We start from the raw sequence: 26867 nt of genomic DNA on the forward strand, positions 1-26867 counted from the left end.
AAAATACACTAAATTTGTGTTTTCAAAACGAAACTGACTTGGAAATCAAAAGATCGTTAACATATTTAAAGCGGATATAAGTAATCGCAATGGGGTGTTAGACAAAATTATATAACAATTTCCCCCTGTTGTTGTTATTTGCATTGAATGTGTCAAACAAGTAATCATCTTGGAAATGTGTTATTTGTTTTGCAAAAGAAATTGTTTCAAATAAATTTTAGATTAATGTTAAAATGTGTTATATGTTCCTTTAAAAAATCAAATATAGTGTAAACACAGGTAAATAAACGTTTAAAGTACAGTTTTAAGATTTGGCACAATATTTTCTGTAGACACCTAGTATCTGAGTGTTACATGTATATCATATGTTCTATAATTATTTCCAATTTTCACCATTTGAAAAGTAGATGCATTTATATTCAATTTATTTCTTGTGTATCGGCATTAATGCCGAATATAAGATATTGTTTTATACAATTCATAAAAAAAAATTCACCACAATTGACTTAGTTCTTTACTGGCATTGAATATTGTTTCCAACAAGAGATACAAGAGCTTCCTGTAACTTAGTGGTTGTCGTTGGTTGCTGTTTGTCATATATATTTTTGTTACTTGTTTCAACTTTAATCAGGTCGTTGGTTTTCTCGTTTGAATTGCTTTACATTTTGTTGTCTGGACATTTCTAAAGCTTACTATACGGTAAGGGTTTTGCTCAATATTGAAGGCCGTACGTCATTTGGTGGTCTTTGGTGGATACACTGGCAATTATACCACATATCTTTATTTATTATTAAGGGCATACGATACAGTAACAGGGGAGATAATGACGTTGCTAACGCAAAATGTTTTTTTTTTTTTTTTTTTTTTTGCGGCGTCACACTGTGACATATTAAATTTCGACTGCATTCATCTCTAAAAGTGGCACATAAAGCTATATTTTGTATTACATATTTGAATTGACTAAGTTAGAAATAGCTTGTATGCAAATTTTCGTCAACAATTCACATTGGGATCAAAACTCTATCATATGCCCTTTATTAAATGTTGATAGTATTCAAATGGAATTCTATATAAACAGATTATTTTAACAGAATCATAAAACAAAGATGATCGCTTCTTGTAAATTCAATAATGATGGCATCCGTATATTTTTCAAAGACATGGAATTCTAATTGGGAGCGCAATAGTTGAATATCGTATCATACGTGAGATTTATTCTGAAGTAAAGAGATCTTAGGGGTGTTGTAAGAATATATTCAACCAGATTTTATCAATCGAATCTCAATCGCAGCACTTGTCATCTACGTTCAGTGTATCAGCAAACATCGAAAATAGCCGAATGATGTTTTGACATTGCAAAATAAGAGTAAAATTAGATACCTGCTTTTCACCATTGTAAAAAGTAAAATAACAAAAATACCGAACTCAAAGGAAAATTCAAAACGGAAAGTCCCTTATCAAATGATAATTTAACTGATTCCAATATTAAAAACTTCAAAGACGGTATTCATACGATTCAAACGTCATACAAAAATTACCTACAGATAAAAACAAATATGCATCTTGTAAGATTATGTAGTTCATATATCGATGGTATCTTGTCAAACAATAACTTATGCTTCAACGAATGTTTGCATCATATGTATTCGAGTGAACTTGACATTAAGGATACAACTTAAACTATATGGTTTGCTTCATATGTTGATCTCTTTCTACAAATTTACACAGATGGCCGTCTTCAAAATGCATACGATGCAGTCTTGCATAAATTGTGTCCGTGTCTCATCTCACGAGAAATTATTTGTTCCCTTACTCTTTAATCCTTATTTTCATATTTTTGAGGGTTTAGATAATGAAATAGTCGTTCAATGTAAGGCGTTTTAAAAAATAAAATTTCAGTGTATTATGAAAAATAGAAATTCCAAATCAATTTAAAATAAGGTTTTGAGGCGGGAGAATGCCATTAAAATTGTAAATAGCTTTAGTGTTGTATTGCCACAATAAAATACCAACATGACCTGCGATTAAAACAACCTCTACTACTATTATATAGATATAAGAAGATGTGGTATGAGTGCCAATGAGACAACTCTCCATCCAAGTCACAATTTGTAAAAGTAAACAATTATAGGTCAAAGTACGGTCTTCAACACGGAGCCTTGGCTCACACCGAACAGCAAGCTATAAAGGGCCCCAAAAATGACTAGTGTCTAACCAGTCAAACGGGAAAACCAACGGTCTAATTAGTAATCACCCCTGGTCAACAGTTATTGCGACAATGCTAATTGGTACATAATCTAAGATATAAAAGCAAATACTGCTGTCCCTAAGTGATAGTACTTTTTATTACAATATACTTATACCTCTTATCTAGTACACGTGCATATGTTCACCTTATGCACATTTACATTCACTTGTATTTGTTTAGGTCTTTTAATAAACACTTACCATTGGATCGAATTGGACCTTAAATTATGGGTTTAAAGTTGCGACGTATTTTTCCAATTCGAGAAAAAGATTTCTTTTGTTTATTACACAATACTTTGTAATCATTCGAAGCTCAGTTTACAGTGCAGCTAACTCCCCTCTTACTAATTACTAATTGTATGGAGACTATATAGTCTTTTCTATTGTTTCTGTTTTGTGTTTGTAGATATTTTGAACAACGTGGTATCGGCAAGTGCAGTTGTCATGTGTGACCGATTTTTTCTTCCTTTTTCGTAATAAAGTTAATAAAGATATCTGCACACCTGGGGAGCTGATCCTATAACGATATAGGGTTTTGTATCATGTACTAGCCTTTGTGTTATGGTCCAGGGTTTAATTACTTTATGTTCGGTTGACAAACGAATTAATACATACAATATATTAATTGTTATTTATAAACGCACTTAACAATTATTTGATAATGTATAATTAATCTATTTTGATCAAAATCTGACCTAAATTTTGTCCAATTTTCTTCCTTCTTTCCTTCTTTTCTTTCTTTCCTTTTTTTTTTTTTATCTCTATTGATTTTTACGCTGCACTTGCTCATAATTTTTTTGTCTGATTTTTAATTTTTTATGTAAAGATATACATCATCATTTTATTATTTAAATCAGTTGGTCATTTTTATATACCATGTCTTATATAAATGATTATACACTCCATCACTTCAGTGCATTCAGTTCATTTTTTTACTAGGCGATTGTATCCTAAACTAATTTTATTTACTGATTTGAATTTTAAATAATTGTTTTGTTCATCTGAAATCAATATTAAAAAATTGCCTATTGAATGGTATTTTATATCAAAATGTGATTTCATGTTACCATGTTCCATTTGTTACCATGAGCAAGGCGACGGGTGCCACTAATGGAGCAGGATCTGCTTACTCTTCCGATTTACCTGATTTCATCTTTATTTTATGTTGGGGTTCGTGTTACTCAGTCTTTAGTTTTCTTTTTTTTTTTACTCTTTTATATTTTCTTCTTTATTCGCTGTTTTTTTATATTTTCTTCTTTATTCGCTGTTTGTCATGATGGTGTCGGTTTCTCTTTGACTTATGAGTTTTGAATGTCCCCTGAATATCTTCCGCTTCTTTTTGAATTTTTGTTTTTAAAGGAGATGGTAAATGGTTTGTATGCTATCCAAAACCCACATTATTATTATAAATGGAATATTTGAAATTGAAAATAAGGTCATTATAGGAAATGTATATAACAGAAATTTGAAACAAAAAGGAATCTACTGATTGAATGTAGGAAGGGTGCAAGCTGCGTTTCTGGAATGGATTGGACTGATAAACCGAAAAAGTGTCAGGAGTGTTAAGAGTAATGAAATATTTTATTACAATATACCACCAGATTTAATCCCGTTGAATTCTTTTCCATATATGTGAAGGATTTACTTTGAGTTTCCCTTAAATTGTAATTATTAAGAAAGTTAAACCATTAAAGCAAACATATCATGGATGGTTGTAAAAACACAGTAAACAGTATTACAGCTTCTTAAGTGTTATGATTTAAATCTGCCCAAAAAATCACATGTGTGATACTATTCAAAATCAAAGGTATTATGACCTTAGCATTGAACCAAAAAAACATTTTATAAAGACTAGATCATATCTACAAATGTATTAAACACATTTGTATGTGACAAATATTGCAGATATTATATAAATCTTTACTGTAAAAGGAGTGTTAAACTTTGATATGTGGTCTCTGAAGTTTATCTTAAAGATTCTCAAAAGACCTAAATAACCGAAAAAAGATAACATCATAAAAATGTCAAATAAGCTGATTCCTGAGGTCTTGCATACACATTTTTAAAAACTGAATATAACACAGCATATTAATGTATACGTAACAGATTATTTCGAGTTCGCAGTATAGTTCTAATAAGTAATTTCAGAGTTTTTGATCGTTTAAGACTGAATTTAAAGATTGTGATTAAAGAAGTATGGATTTAAAAATCAATTTTCTTTTAATAATTGTGTGGCATACATTTTTAGTAGGTAAGAATTCTAATTGTAGTAAGTAATTTAATTTAAAAAGGAATTGCTCAGAGAATAAAACAAACGTTCTATATTATACAGGTTATACATTTAATTTTGTAAAATTGTGCATTATTCTACCAATGTCAAAATCAAACATGCTGAAAATTGAACTCATAAAATAAAAGAAAAGTTACAAAAAACATCAAGAGACAAATATAAAATACTTTTTTCAACAATAATTACGTAGTATTTGGTAAGAGCTTGCCAAATAATTTCATTGCAGTGTATATGACTAGATATATAATAAAAAGAAGTCAATGTTCGTTTTCTACCCGTGATAACATGTATGTAGTCTGAAATATCAAAGACTCCTCGACATCAAATTATGTATTAGATAACTGATGTTCTGAAAGAAACTTCAAATTAAAAGCCAAACTATAATGACAATTAGGACATTCAACTACGTATCCAGTACCTTCTGATCCCATTATTAATATATTATTGTAATTGAAGTCTCCTGTATATTTCCCAGGTGAATTATAAGAGAGAGCTACGTTTCAACGTCTGATCTCACTTACTTAGTTCTAAACTGTTATCCACACGGTTTTCCAAATTGCTGTATTTGGCAAAAACCTTTATGAATTTTAGATCCTCAATGCTCTTCAACTTTGTACTTACATATATGTAATATTTGGCTTTTTTACTTTTTGGATTAGAGCGTCACTGATGAGTCTTTTGAAGACGAAACGGGCGTCTAACGTACACAATTTTAATCCTGGTATCTATGATGAGTTTATAAACATAGCTTTATAATGTTACCTGCATGGTTTTCAAACATCACAGCTACAATTGTTGTAACCGCACAAGAATATGAATATTTTCCGAATAGTTTTATTAAAACTTTTACCATCCTTAATACATATTTATAATTTGTAGATATTGAATGTATAAGCACCACAAAACATATATATGATGCCATATTTACTGGTTATGACAGTGGACTAAGACCAGTATGTGCAGGAGTAACACTAGTAAATCTATCAATTGGTGTAGCAGTTCGACAACTGATAGATCTGGTATGTTACGTTTTTCTACAATGCTTTATCTTTTATTACTTTTTCTATTGACCAATTACATATATCGTTATAAGGTGTAAACAAATTTAACGAAAATGTACATTCGATTAATAGATTGTTCACTTTTCCTTAAAATTTGTTGTATAACATGTTTATTTATCACTTGCAGGATGAACCAAATCAAGTAATGAAGATTAACTTGTGGATCCGATTGGTAAGTTTTCACATGTATTACTGGAATATTTAGGGACTATTTGACCTATTATTTGAGATTAATGCAGTAGGTTTGTATCGGAAAAAAAATCTATCACGAAACTTACCTAAAAATTGTGCCAGTATTTAAGGAAGCAATTTTTTGTGTCTTTCTCACGATTAAAATAAAACATGTCCTACCTATATCTATAAATAAGAAGATGTGGTATGAGTGTCAATGAGACAACTCTCATTCCAAGTCACAATGTATAAAAAGTTAACAATTATAGGTCAGAACACGGAGCCTTGGCTCACACTGAACAGCAAGCTATAAAGGGCCCCCAAATGACTAGTGTAAAACAATTCAAACAGGAAAACCACTGGTCTAATCTATTTAAAAAACGAGAAACGATAAACACTTATGAACCACACCAACAAACCACAACCACTGAACAACAGGCTCCTGACTTTGGACAGGTGCATAAAAATGCAACGGGTTTAAACGTTTTAACAGACGCCAACATTCACCCTAACCTGAGACAGTAGTGTAACATTACAACATAAAAAGACACACTATAAAATATCAATTGAAATGGATTAACTCGATCAAAAAGACATTTAAACAAAAGCAAGTAAATATTGGTGGCCTTCGGCTGTTGTCTGCTCTATGGTCGGGTTGTTGTCTCTTTGACACATTCCCCATTTCCATTCTCAATTTTATACAATGAACGAATAAGTTTGATATATATCACAACATAAATACAATATTAATAAAAAAGATGTAGGAACCGTGTCAGAAAGACAACTCTTATCTGGGACAAAATGGCGTGAAATAAAACAACGTACACAGATAAATTTAAATATGATAATCTTGTTGTTAGGAGTACGGAATAATTTTTTTACAAAATTAATAAATTTGTTGTTTGATAGCTAGATTGATATTTAATTTTAAAATTTTAATTTATTTAAAGATCTATTAACTAGTTGAAAATTTACCAATTCACATGTGTTTGGAGTTAATTTTCAGAGTTTGCCTATGTTACTCACTCAAAGAAGCATGTACTAACGGTGTTTATAAACATAAGATGAGGCGACACAATGTTTGTTGTTGTTATGATTTTCCATTGTTCGTCTTTTAGTTGTAAATCAATGTTCATTAGACAAAGGGGCATTACCTGGACCGATCCAGTTATGTTTTAACTACTATGGTGCTCTTTGTTCCTGGTAACCATTAAAATATTGATGCATTTATGACATTCAAAACACTAGTAACAGAAAAAGAAAAAGAAAGAGAATGTACAATTTAAAAATCATTTAGTATTCAGATAGCAATTTATAAATAACATTATGGTATACCCTTTTGCAGTTCTTAAAATTAGTTGGGATGCCTTCACAAGGTATTTTGATAATCAAAGGAGCTGTAAGGATCATCATAAAAGAAGTCTTAGTTTCAAAAAAGTATTTTTTCTGTAAAACCAACTTCATGTTTGGCTCAGTGAAAATTTTTATCAAAGGAATACAACAATTCAAAGAGAAAACAAAAATAAACAGCTTATTAATTACATATGTTGTTGTATTCCAATTATGTCTGAAGTCTTGAACCGCCTTACTAGAGAAATGTGTATGTATTAACTTTCAAATTCTATTGGAGTTGCTGTTTAGAATATTACACATTTTTACTATTAAAAACAAAACTATAATTGATTTGGCTTTGACCCGAATGCTACTGAGTATTCAGTAGAAACCGTCATCGGGTATGTATATGATTAGTCATATGTTGCATGACATATTAGAACTTTTGGTTTTGATTGTTCTTCAATTTCGTTATTATTTGGTCTCCACTGATTTGATTAGTGCACCAAGGACGAGTCTATATGCACACAAAACACTTGTGGCTCTTGTGTGCGTTCTTCGTTAACAAAAAAGAAAAAAAATCTACACACAAACATACAGAATTCATTCCGAGAGAGGACAAATTGGGAAAGAAATCACACAAAAGACTTGTCAAAAAAAGGGATCAAAGATATAAATAACTAAACACATACACAGATCTGGTTTTTGTCCACGATTGGTAAAACAGTTATTGTGTTTATATTTTGTAAATAGGGTTTTAAATAATTTTGTTTTGTATATCCTCTAAAATGTTAAGTATTTGTACTCGAAACTAGCTGTTATTGGTACCATACATATGTATTTACCGTAATATTACTAAGGTAACAAGATGCTGTTATGCAGCACCATACGCATAATTCTTAATACAAGCTCCTTAAGGATAATAATATCATCTTACCATTCCGTTATTTGTCTAAATTTTCATATCTTATATTCAAAACTATCAAAACTAAACATTATGTTAGTCAAAATTCAAATTCTAGACATTCCAATGTTAATACACGGTAATCATGATTTTTGCCATTGACACACCTGACTGGGAAAACAAATGTAACAATTGTCCATCCTAAAATCATTACGTCATTTCAAATTCTAACAGCTGTATGTATTTATATCGTTATACCAGTTGGATTTAGTAATATATATATATATTATGTGTGTAGAAAACATACCACGACACTTTGGGTCATACCCGTGGTAAAATACGAATGTATTGTATATCAGCTGATCGACAACGTCATTATAATCCATAACTCTCACGCAAATATTGATGTCGTCCGTACATTTTATCGATGGGATGACTCATACTATAGTGACTTCATATACAGGAGTGTGCTCCTTGTCTTTCAAATTTTCCTGATGAAGGTAAATCCAGAAAAACGCTTCGGACGCATGCAATTTATATAACGTGTTGTTTTCATTTTTTACGCAGAAACTGCTCCAACAGAGTTATGAGGAGGAAAGGTTAAAAATGACACTCCGTAAATTTTATGGACACCATCACGAATTGGTTGATATATACGATATGGCTGTGTCTAAACTATCTAATGAAATGTTTACCACGTCTTAGATTGTGGTTTAACATCTATGTCGTCTGTCTGCTAAGTACCGAACGTGACCTATTCCCGAATATGACTGTTATACCGAGAGTGAATTAACATTGCTATACGACGTGTCTCGGTATTTTTTTACATCCAACATTTATGTATTTATTTTTGATGTTTTTGTTATGGTTTCGGTTGAATAATGTGTTATGTCGTATCGTTTGTTGTCCAAATAATTGCATTTCAATACCATCATTGTCATGTTCCCGAATATGACTGTTATACTAAATGTGAATTTGCATTACTGTGCGGCGTGTCTCAGTGTTGTGTACATCCAACATTAATAGATTTATTTTGATGTTTCTGTTATGGTTTCGGTTGGATAATCTGTTATGTCTTATCGAGTCCAAATAATTATAAAATTGCCTTTCCATACCATCAATGTCATGAAAATTGTTTTTACGAATATTGTGAAAATAATTGTATAAAGTTCGAGATTGCATGTTAGTTTCGTAAGCGCGTCACTGTTTTTGATATCCTGTGGTGTTTTTCGTTGATTGAATATGTTCGTTGTTGCTCTGTGGTTTGCATGTTGTGTCGACTATCATATTATTTGTTTGTGCGTTTCTCTGTTATGAATGTTCTTGCGTGTGTTTGTGCTGTATTTCTGTTACATAGTGTTTTAGCGATATATTGTTTAACTTTGTCATAAAGCGGGAGGTTTGGTCTACAGGTCTGTCTTTGATTGTGTATGCTGCGATGTAAATAAAACTGATATTTATTATATAGATATGAATTTTTTACCTCGTTTTAGAAATGGACAGACTGTTTGTTGCAATGGAATCCAAGTGAATATAATAATACAGGCTATATAGTTGTACCAATATCAAAGATTTGGACACCGGATTTAACCCTTTATGACAGGTATACCAATACGGTAAAAATAATGCATTTTTGTCAAATTTTGATAAAGTAGTGTTCGTTTTAAGTCATTATAACTTCACACGTATGTATCATCTTGAAGTGTTATTGAACATAAACATTCACTTCTAACGATATTTAAAATGAGGATTTTGTAATTTTGTGAAATTATTTTTTTACTTTACATAAAACATAAATATACTTGAGTAGATATTTTTAAAGACTCTTTGCGTTGAATGCAATGCAATAAAAACTTGGATGCTTTTACCATACAGAATGAATAATTGAAGTAAGTAATAAGTCTCCAAGAAAAATATATTTTCTTGATATTTTTCTATACACAAAACGATATCTATACAATTCTTATATGACACCTTTCAAACTTTTGGTCTTACCCGTGGTAAAATACGAATTGATTATATATCAGCTGATCGGCAATGGCATTATTTGTTTTTAAAAACTTGTTTAAAAATTCCGCCGATACCACTGAGGACCAGCTCAATTTCAAATTTGAAACATCAGTAGAACTCGAAGGGGAAAGTTTTATGATTGTACACTACGAAAACCTTGACCGCCTGTAATAGAAAAGTCGTTTAAGTATGTCACTAATTCCCTTTTATTTTAAGCTTGACTTCAATATTTGTAGTGTGTTCAATTGTGGGAACAGCAAATATTTGTCTTGGAGTGGAGCGCTCCAATATTTTTTTCACCGTTTTTGTCATATTAGAATGGCACTTGAATTATGTAAAAACAATTGAAAAAAAAGTGGAGACATTTTTTCTTCAAAAACTCTTTCGTTTCATGCATTGACAGAAGGCAGTTAATAACAAAAGAATAAAGTTTCCAAAGTTTGATACAAATCGTATTGATAGTGTACTATAATATTATGTAGCATGCTTTTCAAAGATTTATTGTTGCAATTTAATATTTCTTTTCTCCTTTCCTCCCATTAATTCTTAAGTTAGAAACAAGAATATATTCTGTTATTTGTTGAAATAGGTAAAAATAGAAATACTACTGGAATTTGAATATAAAAGAGTTTATTTTATATAAATACTTATTTGACCTATTATTGCTGAAATCCACGTCCTTTTGCAGCTTTTCTTTTATAGCTGCACAGTGTCTGATTTTGAATCTTTCGAAAATATGATTTTATTTATGGATAATCGCCAGAGATAAAAACACTGATACTTGAATCATATGATTCAATCACAATTGGTTAAGTATTTAAATTACTGATTTTAATTTTATAATTGTCCAAAAGATAATGTGTCATATCTTAATACCGCATAGGTCGTGCTGGAATGACAAATGAATATTAAATGAAAAATGTAGAGCACCCGGATTGTATACCTAGTTATTGCAGATTTACATTTTACATACCTTTTTATGGATTTTTTACGTTATAATGTTCTTCAAATTCAATATTGATTTGGCCTTTTTAGCTCATCTGGCCCAAACTTGCCATCACATTTTGTCGTCGTCGTCGTTAACTTTTTTTAAAGGTCTTCTTCTCTGAAACTTCAGAATCAAATTCAACGAACCTTAATGGTGAATGATCCCTCTGGTGTCTTGTATAAAGTTTTCGTTTTTTATTGCGGTCAGTGAACAAACCTGGCCGCTATAGCTAGAATAGAACACGCAGTTTTTGGCTTATTTCTCAAAAACGAAAACAGTTAAAGCAAAATTGACAGTTTTAAATGAACAGCAGGCCAAGATATTGTCAGAAACTTGTTAAGTAAAATAAGAACTACAAATAAGTCAACATGGCCGAATTGTCTGTTGATTCCTGTATAGGAGTTATTGCCCTTTTTTCAGTTTTTCGCAGAAACTATGATAGATAGACAGAAACTCTAATCAGCAAAAATGATCAACTAAGTAAGAGCTACAAATAAGTCAACAAGACCGAAATTGTAAATTGATCCTTATAGGAGTCATTGCTTAGTTTTTTGCAGAAACTATGATAGATAGAATCTTGTAAAGGCATGTTTAAACATGAAATAATTTAATTTTGGATGTAGCACGTCTTCTGATTGGCTGAAAGTTTTTTGTCTATCAGCTCATAGACATAATTTTGTCATGTGACAGTGACACTCCTTAAAATTGAATTAGAATAAAATTATAAGGAATGACTGTAATATTTTTCTGTCTATTCGAAATAACCTCAAAAATGTGGTGCACACTTTCAAATAACCTGCGTAGGGTTAGTGTGCACCACATTTTTGATGTTTTTTCTTCATAGACAGAAAAAATATTACAGTCATTCCTTAAATATACATTAATCAGCAAAACAAGCAAGATCTACCATATCCAACCAAGTAAAACATCACATGACTTCGATGACGTAGCAATCCGCCATCTTTAGTAAATTTGTCTCGAAATTGACTAGTATGCATGTTGCGTGTTGCATGTTGCATGTTGCGTGTTGCGTGTTGCGTGTTGCGTGTTGCGTGTTGCGTGTTGCATGATCTTCGATTATTTCTTTTACATGTTTTGTAAAATTGGAAGAATTTTAAATTTGGATATACAAAATATGTAAAAAAAATTTATCAGTCATCGTATTTTCACCCTTATGTCTTTGACATACATCATGGAGTCTGCACTTTTATCAATATCTTTTTTTTTTAATTAAAGTTTAAAATACTGTCATTGAGCTTAAGTTTGTAAACTATATCTTATCTCTAATATGTATTTAATTGCTGACAATAATTTGCTATTTTCAGGCGTGTTGAGATAACTAATTAATTAAAGACTGAAAATTATCAGTACTTAGAGAGGTCCTCAATTGCCGCCCATCCTCTACTTTCAGAGGCATAATTAAAGGAGAAATGCTTCGCTTTAAGAGATGTACGAACGATCCAGTAGATTTGCAAACAAAATATGCGTTATTTTCTGAACGCCTTATTAAAAGGGGATATCCAAAAAATGAAATCAAAACTGTTATGCAGGAAGTCACATGACACATTAATGGTAAAACCCAAATCTGTATTACAGTCCCTTCCCTTGATATTCTCTACAGTTTTTCAAGACAGAAATCACACATAAAGAACAATATCTTAAAACACTGGGATAAATTAAAGGATGACGAAGAGGCAAAACTTTTATTTTATAAAAGACCTCTTTTTGCTTTCCGTAGGCATACAAACTTGAGAGAAACAGTAACATCAGCAACTCTGGGTAATTAACATGTTGCAGATTATGAAAATAGATTCTATACAATATTTGTTAAATTGGTTAACATGGTTAAATAGAAAAAGAGTATAGAAAAGTATTATTCAAACAGATCACAAGGTGTGGAGCCCCTAATAAAAATTATAGTATTTTTATGATAAGTGTCACTATGCAATGGCTTAGGCTCCTGACGATGGACATGGCCATGGTCAATTAGTTAATTCTAATTGGTTTAAATAGATGTTCGAAACACCTTGTGATCTATGGAGTTGGGGTGTTGCGATATGATTTGACAACGATTTATTGAAATACAGATTAGAAAAATGAAGCAGGCCTGTCCTCCTTTCGGAAAAATTGGATCCGCCTCTGATTAGCTATTCCCGTTTGATACGCCTATGCTAATGAATGTGTCTCTTTTTAACTATGAATTTGTATATATGATCAAACTTGTAGATAACAAATATGTATATATGAAATTTGAATCAATTCAATTCCATATTTTATTTAAGTCTCATCTCTCTCAACAAGTATAATACAGTTATAAAACTAACAATGCAGCATCAAATTGTGAGTATAATATACATTAAAACAAATCAAAACTATTGATGTTTATTGAATGTTCACAGTGCTTCATCTTTTTATACCAGTTTTGAAAAAGAAATTAAGGAATTTAAGATATAAACAAAAAATTCAATAAAAATTACTGTAAATATATGTTAACATAGATACGTAAATATGTATTCTTTTTATGAAATCATTATAATGAGTGGCAACTTATTGCTTTCTGAAGGATGTACTTAATAAAATAACTATTTTTATACAGTTTTCCATCATTCAGAATAAAATCCTTGTTGTAAGCAAATTTGACTTTTCCAAAAATAACTATTAAACATTGCTAATTATCTATTAGAATATCTACCAAATAAGAAGGAACTGGCAGGAGATACCCAAATGGCCAAATAAATCGTATAAAGTAGACTTTTTAATAGTAAAGCATTTGTTCAAACATACATGTTTGAAAATATATATCAGCTGTGTTTGAATCCAGACTGCATTCTTAAAATCTTTTTTTTTTATATTTGTATAAACGAATAATACTTCTGATATTATAAATGATCTGATATGTACCAATATTACAAAAATAAGAGACATTAAGGTTGATATCATCATGATTTAAACAACAGGTAATAAATCTGGGGTTAATTCGAGCAAACCTATGTACCTTTAGCTTGATTGTTTATTTATTTTAGCAGGAATATAAAAATCTCTATGTTGAGAAAAAATCTCTGTCATTGGTCATAAAATTCTATCAAATTATCCGATATCATCTAATTAATACTATAGATCAATCTCCAGAATCCAAGTTTTGATGACTTGTGTTGATAGGTTAATTATAAATTTCAAATAAATTGAAGGATACACTATGTCAATAGATAGTTTCATGTTTGATCCATTTATTACCAAGAATAATATAGTGCAGAATAAATTTGACTCATATACATTTAGTTATAACATAAACCTAAACATTGAACCTCATGTAAGTTTAACAAATGAATATTCAAAATTTTTAGCCTTTATTTTTCAGATTCTGTTACTTTTTAAATTTACAGACACTGGTAAAAACATAAAATACATAAATTTGTTCTCATGATAATTAATTAACCACCCTTAAAAATCAACCCACCATTCATCTAACATGCAATTAAGGTATTGTAATATAATTTTGAATGACATCATTGAAACAGAAATCAAACAACAACAAACAAAAAAATGTCATTTAACTTTATCCTTTAAGTCAACATACAACACACAACACGCAACACGCAACTCGCAACACGCAACATGCAACATGCAAAATAGCAAAATAGTTAAGTGTCCAGATTGTAGCCATACTATTTAATTATTGATAAAATTAACACAATTTTAAAAGGATTGGAGAACTTTTACCAGTACTATTGTATGCAGTTTCAGTGGCCAAATGATGGCTCATAGCATACATTCCCATTTACTCTATAACATTCAATTTGATTTTATCATGTCACAAAAGGACCCCTGAAATTGAAAAAAATAAACTTATTCAAGCTTTTCAGAATTATGTTGACTGTATTGATAAATGAACGGGATAATATAATCTGGACACTACTACATGTATAACGTGTTTGACAAAAATGGCGATTTCGCGCATGTTTTTTGTTAAAAAAGATATGAACAAAATCTTTACCAAAAAAATGTTTTTACACGGTATCATCTTTATAAAATATATTATGTAGCAAAATATCTTTTTGGTTAGAGCTGTTGCTCATATCTAAGTATCAATGATAGGTTCTCAAAATTAGGCTATTTTGGTATTTTTTGCTGTTTTGGATCCATAATGCCTCTATGTAGGACAATATCAAAAATATGAATACTTATGTCCGACAGACTTATATCTTATGAACACCTGAGGGATGTTATTTGGAAGATTTACAATACTGTTTGAATCTCGAATCCAAGAGGCCCAAAAGAGTGGTCTTTTCGTACCTTCTTTGTATCTGAATTATAAATATTAGTTTTGAAACTCATACACCTGAATTCTGGCTTCTAGAATAAATGATTTATGATTGTCCTGTATTTGGATAACCGTAAAAATGAAATTAATTCGCATAATGTAAACATAAAGCCGCTTTTGATGCACTTGAACTAGATTATTCGGTCATGACATTATTGACTAAATGCATATGCCAATTTATGTCTTCAGGCATCAAAGACGTTTTATTTTCGTTATCACGAAAACACAAACAGGTAATATTGATTATTAGCTGTTTGTTAAATGTTCTTGTTACGATAATTCATAATTGTCGTCGTCGTCGTCGATACCTTCATTCTTCGTGTATATATTCAGTCTTAGTTTTTCACTTTCTGTGATTATTGAAACTACTTAGGCTATTGAAACAGGACATAGTGATTCAAAATGACTATAATGGTCAACCCTTCAAATAAAAAAGAAAATATTTTATTTCTATGACAATATGTTTGTCATTTTGATTACACAGAATTTGTTCTTACTTTTAAATTAACTTTTTTCGTTTTGAGAAGTTGACATTTTAAGATTAAGTTTGGATGGAAATCATCAGAATGGGTTGTCTTATGTTATGTGCATCGTTCAAATATTACTTTTCCATAAATATGACACGAAAGATTTATACAACTGGAAATAAAATAAACATTTACACAATATATTTTAAGTGAATAAGAGTTAACTTGTAAATTCGGCTAAATAATCTTTTACATTTTTCTGATTTTGATGCAAGTGTTTTCACACTCCACAAAGAAGCACTGTTTATATTAAACTCTTGGCATTTTCTGTGAAGTATGTGTTTGAGATATACTTTTGCATATTATTTTTAAGTCGGTTTAGATCATTGGTCTGGTTCTGTCCGTACCCTGATAATAAAGTTAAGGGTATTGACAGTCCGACTTTGCACAGTACAAACCGAAAAAATTCCCGTTAATATATTGTTCGACATACCCGCGGCAAAATCACGAAGTACTGAGCTCTAAAGCTAGGTTTCTCTGACTAGAATATGAACACCTTCATAATTAAAAGAATCAAAGGGACCGGCAAGAAGTACCAGCCTTGAAGAAATTGACACAAGTTTTCGACGATAATACCAAATAACTATATGGACTAGGTGTAATGCAGTTTTAAAATTCCTGTTACAAGCACATGGAAATTTTGTCGTCACGTGTAAGACTCGCCATAGCAATACATTGGTAGTCCAACTTTGAGTTAATAAAGCAAACAAAAAAAAAATAAACCCCCCAAAAAAAAAATTCCGGTTATATAAACATGAACAATATTTCTCTAAAATGTGTCCTATTTTCTGTCTCCATGGTTTTAACATTATTTTATTATTCATATTTACCTAAATGTGTATTGAACATTTATTTTATTTTATTTTATATTTATAATCGAATATTTTCTGTAAAAACAGTTGGACTACAAATTGAACCGTGAAAGCTGCTTTTCCATCGATAATAATTGTAAAAGAATTGGCAATTTGTAATGGGAGTTACACTGCCTAGGTTTCAGAAGCACCTTTACAAATATAAAACATATGATAATGTTGCTAGTTTGTAAACCATAGTCGGGTTGTCTGTCTTTGATTATCAAATCATACGAAATATGAAAAAAAACAAAATTCAATTCTTTTTGCCTCCATCGTACTCCAAAGATATGAAACCGTGATGATTATTATCCCTTATTATTTTGGCTACTCTGTATAGGTTTTTAAGTCATATAGCTCCTAACGTTGTGAAGTGTGTTTACACATCCCTGACTTTCGGATGTTTAGGTTTTAAGTCATATAGCTCCTAACGTTGTGACGTGTGTTCACACATCCCTGACTTTCGGATGTTTAGGTTTTTAAGTCATATAGCTCCTAACGTTGTGAAGTGTGTTTACACATCCCTGACTTTCGCATGTTTAGGTTTTTAAGTCATGTAGCTCCTAACGTTGTGAAGTGTGTTTACACATCCCTGACTTTCGGATGGTTAGGTTTTTAAGTCATAGAGTTCCTAACATTGTGAAGTGTGTTTACACATCCCTGACTTTCGGATGTTTAGGTTTGAGTGTGTTCACACATCCCTGACTTTCGGATGGTTAGGTTTTTAAGTCACAGAGCTCCTAACGTTGTGAAGTGTGTTTACACATCCCTGACTTTCGGATGGTTAGGTTTTTAAGTCATAGAGCTCCGAACATCGTGAAGTGTGTTTACACATCCCTGACTTTCGGATGTTTAGGTTTGAGCGTTTAGGTTTGAGCGTACATAATAAAGGTAAATCCAGTAAAGCCTTCAGACACACACAATTTATAACGTTTTTATTCTATTCTAAACAGCCTTTCTTTTTCAAGTATACAGTAATGTAACATGCAATTGTTTTTAACAAGAAAAGCATTCATAAATTTCTATAAAAAACAACACCTATATTTGTTGCTTCTTAATGTTAACAAAATGAACTATAACAAAAATAAGTGTTGTAGGAGAGTAAGAGATTCTAGTTTATTTTGAACAAAACGAGTAAAACATAATGACTAAAAATAATGATAACGCTCCCTATTAAAGACTTAAATAGTACTTCATATATTGTTATCATGTCGAATTTATCTCCATAAGAATAATCCTTAACTTATGGTTCTCTTTCTTGTACTGTTCGTGTCTATTTATTATGATGTGACTGCACTCTGCAATTCAATGTATACCATCAAACCTCACACATGACTATGTTCCTCCCTTTAACTCATCGTTTGTTTGATGTTTCATTCATTTGATTGCAAAGTACTTATGACGTGTTATGATGACAACAACAAGAACCGTTTTGTATTTTGCATGTCCCTTTGGTCTCATGGAATCTGGTTTGCCACGAAATGATGAATGACTGGATTCACTGTCCCCGTTTATATGGATTGTAGTCATCTTCCTTTAATGAAGCTAGTGTGTGATTGACCACCCTGTGGTGAGCCTCATCTGCACGAATGGCAAGGATCACATCTAACATCGTGGCGTTTTCCTAAAATCAATAAAAATTGCTTCATATTATTTCTTTATGTAAAGTAATGAACTAAATAAAAATGTATAATTATAAATGCTCACATAAAGAATGAAGCAAACACAGTCTTATTTGAGTGTTTTGAAGAACAATGAAGTTAAGTTGCATGATATGAGGACAATAGCAATACCCTCGTTTACTATCTGGTGATAGAATTGACATTATTCAGCTGTACTAATTTGAAAATTTATTTTGTACACGATATATTTTGAAACTTTTCGAAGAATTTATACTTTCAGTGGTATTTCATTTATATCATGTACACAAATATTATTTCGATTAAATGTAAAAAATATAATATTTACTTGTAACTTCCAATAATTAATTGCAATTTCTGGTGCAGCTTGTGTCTTCCAATGCTGCATTGAACCCTTCTGTATGTCCTGTAATTTAAACAATTAGTTTATTAATACATAAATCAGGCCGATGGTTATTCTCGTTTAAATTGTTTCACATTTCGTCATGTCGGGTCATTTTATAGCTTACTATGAGTATGTGTTTTGCTCTTTGTTGAATGCGGTACGGTAATCTATAGTCTACGGTCTCTGATGATGTTGAAAATTGTTGTCTCATTGGCAATTATACCACATTTCCTTATTTCTAAATTGATAAATTGCAATACAAAATTATTTAACTGAACATACATGCATGTAATAAAGTTTTTATTAGCAAATTTGATTTCAATAAACGGTCTCTATCGTAAACCCAGAAAACTACATGAAGCAATGCTATCAGACGGATAATTAACATAAAATCTTCTCATGTCGTATTTTTCTTTGTCATCTATGCAATATAATTAAATATAAAATACTTTGTAACAAAACATGTGCATGATTTACCTGTAAGCAGTTAGAGTAATTAATCACTGCTTCTTCCTCCAAATATCCAACAAATCTGTGACAAAATCTTGGACTCATTAAGTAAGCTAAACTAAACATAGTCACGAAAGTACCTAAAATGCAAACATGGTGTTAATAGTGAGATTGTGAACATTTTAAAAAGAGAAAAATGAATTACTTATGAATTGTGTTAAATGTTTCATGTCGGAAGTGAACTTACCATTCAAATTGTAAAATAGAGAAACAATGAATTTTTCTTTGTTACGATATACTGAAACGATCTTTAAGTTTGTGAAAATTTAGTTTCAAGACGTTACATATCACACACAATGGTCTCGTGGTAGTGTGTTTGTCTTGAGTAAAGGAGGTATTGGATTCTTTCTCTGCTATGTGGTATCAAAAACATACAAAATTTATCATCAATAACAAAGAAATGGATGTCGATCTTAAAAGAGGGATGAATAATACCAAAGGGTCAAAACGTTGCACCTTAATATCACGTTTAGATGAAAACGGCACAAATTGCATTATAGAATAGTCATATAAATGTAACAATTTACCTTGTGCCCCTACAACACAAAGTCTAAATAGTTGACTGGGTTCACGTAACTGTAATGCTATCATGAGGTGCATTCTTTCATTTTCTGCTTCCTCTGCAACGAAAAAGTATAGCTGAATTTAGTCATAAGGGAACCAAGTACTCAAAATAACTAAAGTTGGACCTTTTATAAAATACTAGGGGCCATAAATATAGAGTACTCGAGTTTTCTGGTCGTACTTTAATCTAATGAAATAATTTGTGAATTGAGGACTGAATTATGAAGGGAAATATGTTTACATTGCATCATTATATTCTTTTTACAAAACATTATATGATTAAATGTGTTGTTCCCCTTCTTACGTTGTCATAGACACATTATTTTTTTTATAATTATCTAGATAATGTACATCTTATCACATTTTCTAAAGAAAACGTGTAACAAAGTTTACCTAGAAGTGTGTGGATCCAACCATAATCTCTTTGCATTCGTCTTAAAGAACTTAAATGTCTTAACATGGCGGCCACCATACCCGGGACACCAGCAACTGTTTCTAGAAAACATATTCGTCTGTAAAGAAAAATATAAATATAAATTTGTTCTTCAGTCTTTACATTTCAAAGATCAACACATTATGCTCGAACTTCATCAACGATCCACACAAGATGCTCGAGCTTCATCAACGATCTACACATTATGCTCTAACTTCATCAACGATCTACACATTATGCTCTAACATCATGCATGTATCAATTGAGAATTTATGTCATTATGAATGTATTTGAAAATCTTTGTTAAAGTCTTTTGCTTGGGGAATTGCACTTTTTCAAGACCTTTAGAAAGCAATCAATTTATTCACGAAGAAAAAAACATGTTCTGCAAAAAATGTGTCTAATGTTGTCACGTAATTGTTTTCTGTTATTCAGATAATGCACAAGACGGAAAATATTTTTTTTACAATAAAAGAGACGTTTCAAAGTGCTTCTATTATCATCCATTTAAATCATCGGTGAAGACGGAATGCCTATTTTCATGAGCTTATATTGTTATGTTGCTCATTTGCATACATATGTTGAGCATACAGAGATATTCCATTTAATTGTTTTGCAGTTTGTATAAAAATAATCATTCGAAATACATTTCAGATTTACGATGAAAAGGAAATCTTGCTGTTTTGATTCAACACTGTATAATGTAACAACAATTCATGGCAATTCGTGTAAAATGGAAGGTTCCCCCTCCCCCTCTTTGGCACATATATGTTTTTAGGAAGATGCCCCTCAAATCCATGAATTATTTGTTAAATATTGTTGTAAAATACACATGCAAGTGATATGGATGCCAATTATACACATTCATAACTATTATTATTTTCTGTCTCGAGAAACCAAAAAAATTATCAATAACTTACAAAACCCATCTGCGTTCATTTCTTTCCCCTCTGTTGAAACCACTCAGGGTATCAAAGGTCTTTCGCATTACTTTTACACTGTAGTATGCCATCTACAAAAATATTGAAGTGTAAAGAATAAAATTCACTCTGCCAGACTTTAGTCCTCTACAATATGTTTCAATTATTATAATTAGTTCTAATTGTATAATGCTTTGTCTTATTCTTGACTTTTTAAATTTTAGTCTTTTCCAGATTTAACTGATCGCAGTATAACAAAAGAGAGTTAACAAAAAATACCCATTTGGTTCTATGTGGTAAAGCTCATTTTTCTCATGAAGCGTGTGGTTTTTTTTTCTCCAAAATAAAATATTTTCAGAAATAAACCTTACGATATTTATTACCTTCCTTAAAATATAAAATGATTTAAACGATTTCAAATTATCCGATAAATCGCTTTACTTAGTATAATTAAAAACTTGCCTTGTCAACTATACCCTCTGGTGGCTTGTGTATGACTTGAACACTGTGGAGTTCTTCTTCAGACCTGTGTTGAGAAAAGGATGTGAAGATCTGATTGTTTGTTGTCGTTTCTACACATAACAAATTCAAAATCTTTATCTTTATTTCTTTTTCGAGGAGGAATATTGTATTTTTGTCTTTACATGTATTGATAACATTCAATTGATAAATAATAAAACTAGTAATACAGATATCATTAAAAAAAATGCCTAATCTTAGTACTAGAAAATTTAGAGAGTTGAGGGACAATTATTCAAATATAGAAAAGCTTGAGGACTTGTTTTTATTATATTGCAAATATGCATAAAATTGAATCGATTTGAGTACCATTAATGTTAATCTTTAAATTATTTATCTAAAGAGACAGATCTCATCATCAGATACATTTTTATGAGTAAACTAAAAGCGTGGGATGATTCAGGTTTTTTTAGTTTTTGTGAAATGTTATGTTTTTAGTATAGTTTCCCACACCGTCCTGTTGGACGATTAACAATATTCAATTAATCTATATAAAAATCGTGACCTATCACTTGTATGCAGTTAAATTAATAGTGGATGCATGACGTAGTTTTTTTTTTATTAAACGTGCAAACGACCATCTTAACAAATCCTGTCAAAACTAATTCATATAGCGCATATCAATTGCTTATTTTTAATTTTTACAAACAGTAGTTTCTTAATTTGAGGACAGGGCCATTCAACTCTCGGAAAGAATGAATCATACTAATTCATCAACACTAGGTCTATTTAGGCTGCAAAGTATTGCAAAGATAAAAAGAAAATTTCACTTAGATGCCTATTACGGTTCGAGTTTTAACGAAAATTGTATCCTGTTTTCTAATATTTGTCCCGCTTTGACTGCAATATTTCTGCTCGTTAGATCGATATTATTAACAATATTGTAAAGTAAATAGTTGAAACATTATCCTCTTCCACAAATCGATCAAAACTCCACGTCATATGTAAGGTTCTGGAGATATTGATATGTTCTTGTGATTAGTTGGTAAACATAAAGGGTTGAAAAACTTGTGTTAAAAAACAATACGATGGCCATAAAGAGTGAACTTACCATATTGGATGAGGTAATGCGTGTGTGCCAATTGGAGGAGGGTCTCCCGATGCAACTGCTGATATCTTATCTTCGCTTTTCCTACAAGAGAAAGTACTTTCATTAGTTCAGTATACTGAAATTACGCGGTGGAGGTAAATAAAAATTTCCTAAGGAATGCTTTCCTGCAAAAACATATCGACGACTTAAAAATAAGCAACGATGCCAAACTCTAAATGTCAGTGAACCTTAAATAAACATTGACAAGTAGGCACATGTAGGTATGGAGAGTTGAAATCTATCGTGTTGGAGGTATTTATCAGTATTGAATGCTTCTTTTGGTAATTTTATAGGGTTGTAAAAGCGTTGACCGTGCGCACATTTTTAGAATGAAGCACTTCCGCGCTTCATACAAAATGTACTCAGTCTGTCAACGCTTTTACACCCGAATAAATTTACAAAAAGAAGCATTCAATTCTTAAATGATTCTAGTAAAATGTACATATCAAATATCGAACAAATTGAAAAGCTTGTATTTTAGTAGCTGACGGATGCTTAAAATGTCGTTATGCGACAAGGAAACGTGTTTTAAAATATGAATTACTAAAAGGCTGCAAAGGAAATTTAAATTGTTTTAAGAAACAAACATAGGAGTAAACAAACAACAAAAAACATAGATGACTCAAAGAGTGTTTGTATAGTACTTTGTATAAAACGTACATGGATAATAATATGCATATTTCGTTTGTCAGAAACTTTAACATTTTACCAACTGCCATTTACATATACACGCATTATTGATTTTTTATTTGAACTAATTTAACTTACTTGAAGTGCTGCAAACTTTTGGGGTCTGGAATGGTTTCATAATTTCCTGCTTTGAATTTTTGTATATTATCGTCTACTTCCCTTTGAGTTGCTAACTTTCGAACACTACTGAGTTCCTTTAGAAAATGAAGAAGAAGAATAATAGCAGATATTTTTAGAATTAATGAGAGAGATATAATAAAAAAAAATATTATGAAAGGACTGAAATAAAACCTTAATCTATCCGTGAGTAACTGTAAAGATGGAAATCTATATCCCATAAACTCTTACTCAATGTCTAGGTTACTTTATCATGTTTATAGTCTCAACTAAAGACAAGATAAAGTCTAAAGTCGCCCCTAGTCGACCCAAGTTGTAAATATATCAAGAAAGAATTTGTTACTTTCCCTTATAAATATTACCGGAATGGCTTTGAGTGGGATCCCGTCTGCGGGATGGCGTTAAAGCTGGGGGAACTAGCTTTTGTATACGTAGTCTGTTATTATTGTACCACAAGATACGAACTTGTAATATTAGGTTAGATGTTTTGGTACCAATATATGAGATATTGGGTTTTAGATAATGGATTGGAATATATCACAGTTCATTCACATCTAAATCGGCAGTCCAATTCAATAAACATAAACAAATTGGTACAGTCCAAATTCATTTAATAAGAGTCCAAATATAAAATAACAGTGTTATACAAATCAGCAATTTAAACCAAAAACAATTAACATATCTGATTGCATTGGAAAATCCTAACGAAGTTCATGTGCTCTCGTTGGCATATCCAAACGGAGTCCCATAATAAAAAAAAAATATCTTTCTTTATATACCAAATAGCGTTGCTAAAAACAAAGTTTGTAATGGTCATTTTGTCCACAGAAATTAGATAACAGATTGATTCCGTTTATCAAAGAGAAATTATTTACACGCTTGTGTATTGAACTAAACATAATTGATCAAATAGAAATATTGAATAACCGTAAGATTTAAGTTCAATCTTGACCATAAGTATTGACAAATATAAATTTATAATCTAACATGTTTCAGGTGTAAACAAATATTTCGGACATTTAAATTCATTATGAAATTACTATTAAATAAATTAAATATGCCTGGTGCATACGAAATTTACCCGTTAATAAACTGTAATAGAAATCAACATAATTAGATAGTTTTGAATATAAAATTCAGTACAAAAATAATGTGTGACAAATAATTCAACAGTAATATTGACAACACCCCTCCCTCCACCCTCCAAAAAAAAAAAAAAAACAAAAAAAAGCAAATACAAAACAAAAACAAAACAAAACCCCAAAAAATATATATAGACACATATAGTCATAAACACCGAAAAGATTCTGGACAAAACTAACGAGTCATTTTTATTTTAACATTTCTTGTGAAACAAAAGCCTGCCCAGCTCTACATCTTCGACATTAATATTTGTGAAAATTTTCGCAATCGCATTGTCCTATCGATCTTTGATTTTGACCATCAATCAGCTCAAAAATATAAAAAAAAATTAAAATTAAAAAAACAACTGATGACAGACAGCCATCATGACGTACAAAGTGTACAATTAGTGACAACTAAACGCGACCATAAATGCGACTCGTTTCACAAATAATCTTGACAAAATACTCGGGTAAGTAATGAACATTTCAGTATAACTTACGCGATTGTTGTCGTAAGCTGCGGTCGTAAGATTCTTTGTGAAAAGAGCGTCTGGACCTTAAATATCAAAGGAGGCATGAAAACAACTACAGTTTTCTGTATAGATACATAAAAAAGTTTCCCCTCCCTTATATAAGTACAAATGAAATATATGGACGGCAGTTTTATCGGCAGCGGTACAAACTGCAAGTGGTAGTAGATATATGTATATTGTATATACATGAAATATTCGACACTGGACTTTAAGCAAGCAAAAAAAAAAAAAAACAAACAAACAAACAATCAATCAATCAACTTGATACGGTTATATTAGGCGATAAAAAAGGTATTCCGGGTAATCTTATTTTTGTGGAATGATTCTAATGTTATATTAAAACTGAAAAAGAAGACTTGTACAATATTATATTTTTATCACTTACTTGAACTAGAGACACATTATCAACATTTCCGATCAAGGGTTTTACCAATCCAATTTGTTTAATCAAACCTTGACTTTGCAAACCGCACCGACATAAGCTTCTCACGACTGACATTATTTACTGTTTATGTAGTATTGTGTGCCTATAATATTTTTCGCGCTAATATATTGTATAATTTCAACCTCATTGACCCGCTGATGCATTTGCTCAGTGATCTATATTTAGTAACACTGACATAGGGATAGCCGGTGTATATACGTCATCATGTCAAAAATAAAGAATAAAGTCACAAAATGAAACAAAAATTTCCTTACAACTATTCAATGGAATTATTCGTTTGCTCGATTGATTGACTAAATTATGACGACATAATGGAATACTAACTATAGTTACACCCCAGTTCTATTGTTATACTTCATAGTTTCTATTTCTGAAACAAGTGTAAATTGCATAGATCTATTGTTACGAATAACAATGGATTTTGATCACAGGGTGTGACGAGCGGGGTTTCTGGAAACCCCTGCTTCTACATCCCGCAAACAAAGTCCATTGTTATTCGTAACAATAGAAATTGATTATTTTTTAAATAGCATGAGCATAAGAAATTACTAATAGTGTTCACTACAAATTGTTTCAAGATATTAAAAAATCACATTTTAGGAAATTCCAATAGCGAAAAAAAAATTAAGCATCTATTTTGAATACAAAATTATCCTTTAAATACTCCTTTGCTTGAAGGTATATTTTTTTTATTCCAGTCATATGTCTCTATTCTAAATTCTAAAGCATTGAAAAATGGGGATTCTAACTCCCGGACCCCCCCCCCCCCCCTTGGGTTACCCAGTGGCCGATCAGGGGGTGGAGGTTCCGCGGGTTGGACCCGACTTTTATTTAAAAGATCAATGCAATTTGAATGGTTGGACCCCTCCCCCTTTTTTCTCTTGAGTTGGGAACCCCCGGCCGGATTAGCCCCTGACTGCCCCCAAAAAGGGAGTTCCTAAATACTAAATCTGTATCTTTGTATGTTGAGCGTGTCTGGTAGTCGGGTTTCTAATGCAGACACACCTATCCCTTAGTATGTCCGATTATGAATGGGGATTTTTATTCCCGAGAAGAGGGGGAGGGGATTTTTTTCAATCAAACCGTATTAAAGATATAAAATAAAGTTATGATTACCTTTATTAAACTGATACAGGTAAGTACTTTGGGTTATAATATTGTCTGCATCTTTAGTCTCTTCTATCAAATCCAACTC

General features: G+C 31.1%; 3 protein-coding genes across 4 annotated transcripts in view; 2 read left to right on the plus strand and 1 right to left on the minus strand.

The window, feature by feature from the left end:
* Nucleotides 1-26867, plus strand: part of LOC127737801 (neuronal acetylcholine receptor subunit alpha-10-like) — a 151292-nt gene that overhangs the window by 33946 nt on the left and 90479 nt on the right. The gene's annotated exons all lie outside the window — the stretch shown is intronic.
* The window catches only part of LOC127737803 (neuronal acetylcholine receptor subunit alpha-7-like), a 78158-nt gene that overhangs the window by 19700 nt on the left and 31591 nt on the right, over nt 1-26867 (plus strand). The window lies entirely within an intron of this gene.
* On the minus strand, nt 17847-25798 carry LOC127737806 (uncharacterized). The gene is made up of 10 exons (XM_052248736.1): nt 25613-25798; nt 23532-23647; nt 22725-22805; nt 21617-21680; nt 21155-21246; nt 20195-20313; nt 19765-19857; nt 19205-19317; nt 18671-18748; nt 17847-18326 (listed from the first exon to the last, which is right to left on the minus strand). The coding sequence occupies exons 1-10, from the start codon at nt 25724-25726 to the stop codon at nt 18201-18203; spliced, it is 996 nt and encodes a 331-aa protein (XP_052104696.1). The 5' UTR covers nt 25727-25798; the 3' UTR covers nt 17847-18200.

Source organism: Mytilus californianus, unplaced genomic scaffold (genome assembly GCF_021869535.1).
Source record: "Mytilus californianus isolate M0D057914Y unplaced genomic scaffold, xbMytCali1.0.p SCAF_4, whole genome shotgun sequence".
Taxonomy (NCBI): Eukaryota; Metazoa; Mollusca; class Bivalvia; order Mytilida; family Mytilidae; genus Mytilus; species Mytilus californianus.

Excerpts from the sequence above, each read along its gene's own strand:
- LOC127737806 (XM_052248736.1), bottom strand. The coding sequence starts at position 25,726 with ATGTCAGTCGTGAGAAGCTTATGTCGGTGCGGTTTGCAAAGTCAAGGT. Across the intron at positions 22,806-23,531 it reads AAAAGTTTGCAGCACTTCAA|GAAAAGCGAAGATAAGATAT; the intron begins GTAAGTTAAATT and ends TTTCTCTTGTAG. Across the intron at positions 20,314-21,154 it reads AATGAACGCAGATGGGTTTT|ACGAATATGTTTTCTAGAAA; the intron begins GTAAGTTATTGA and ends TTTTCTTTACAG.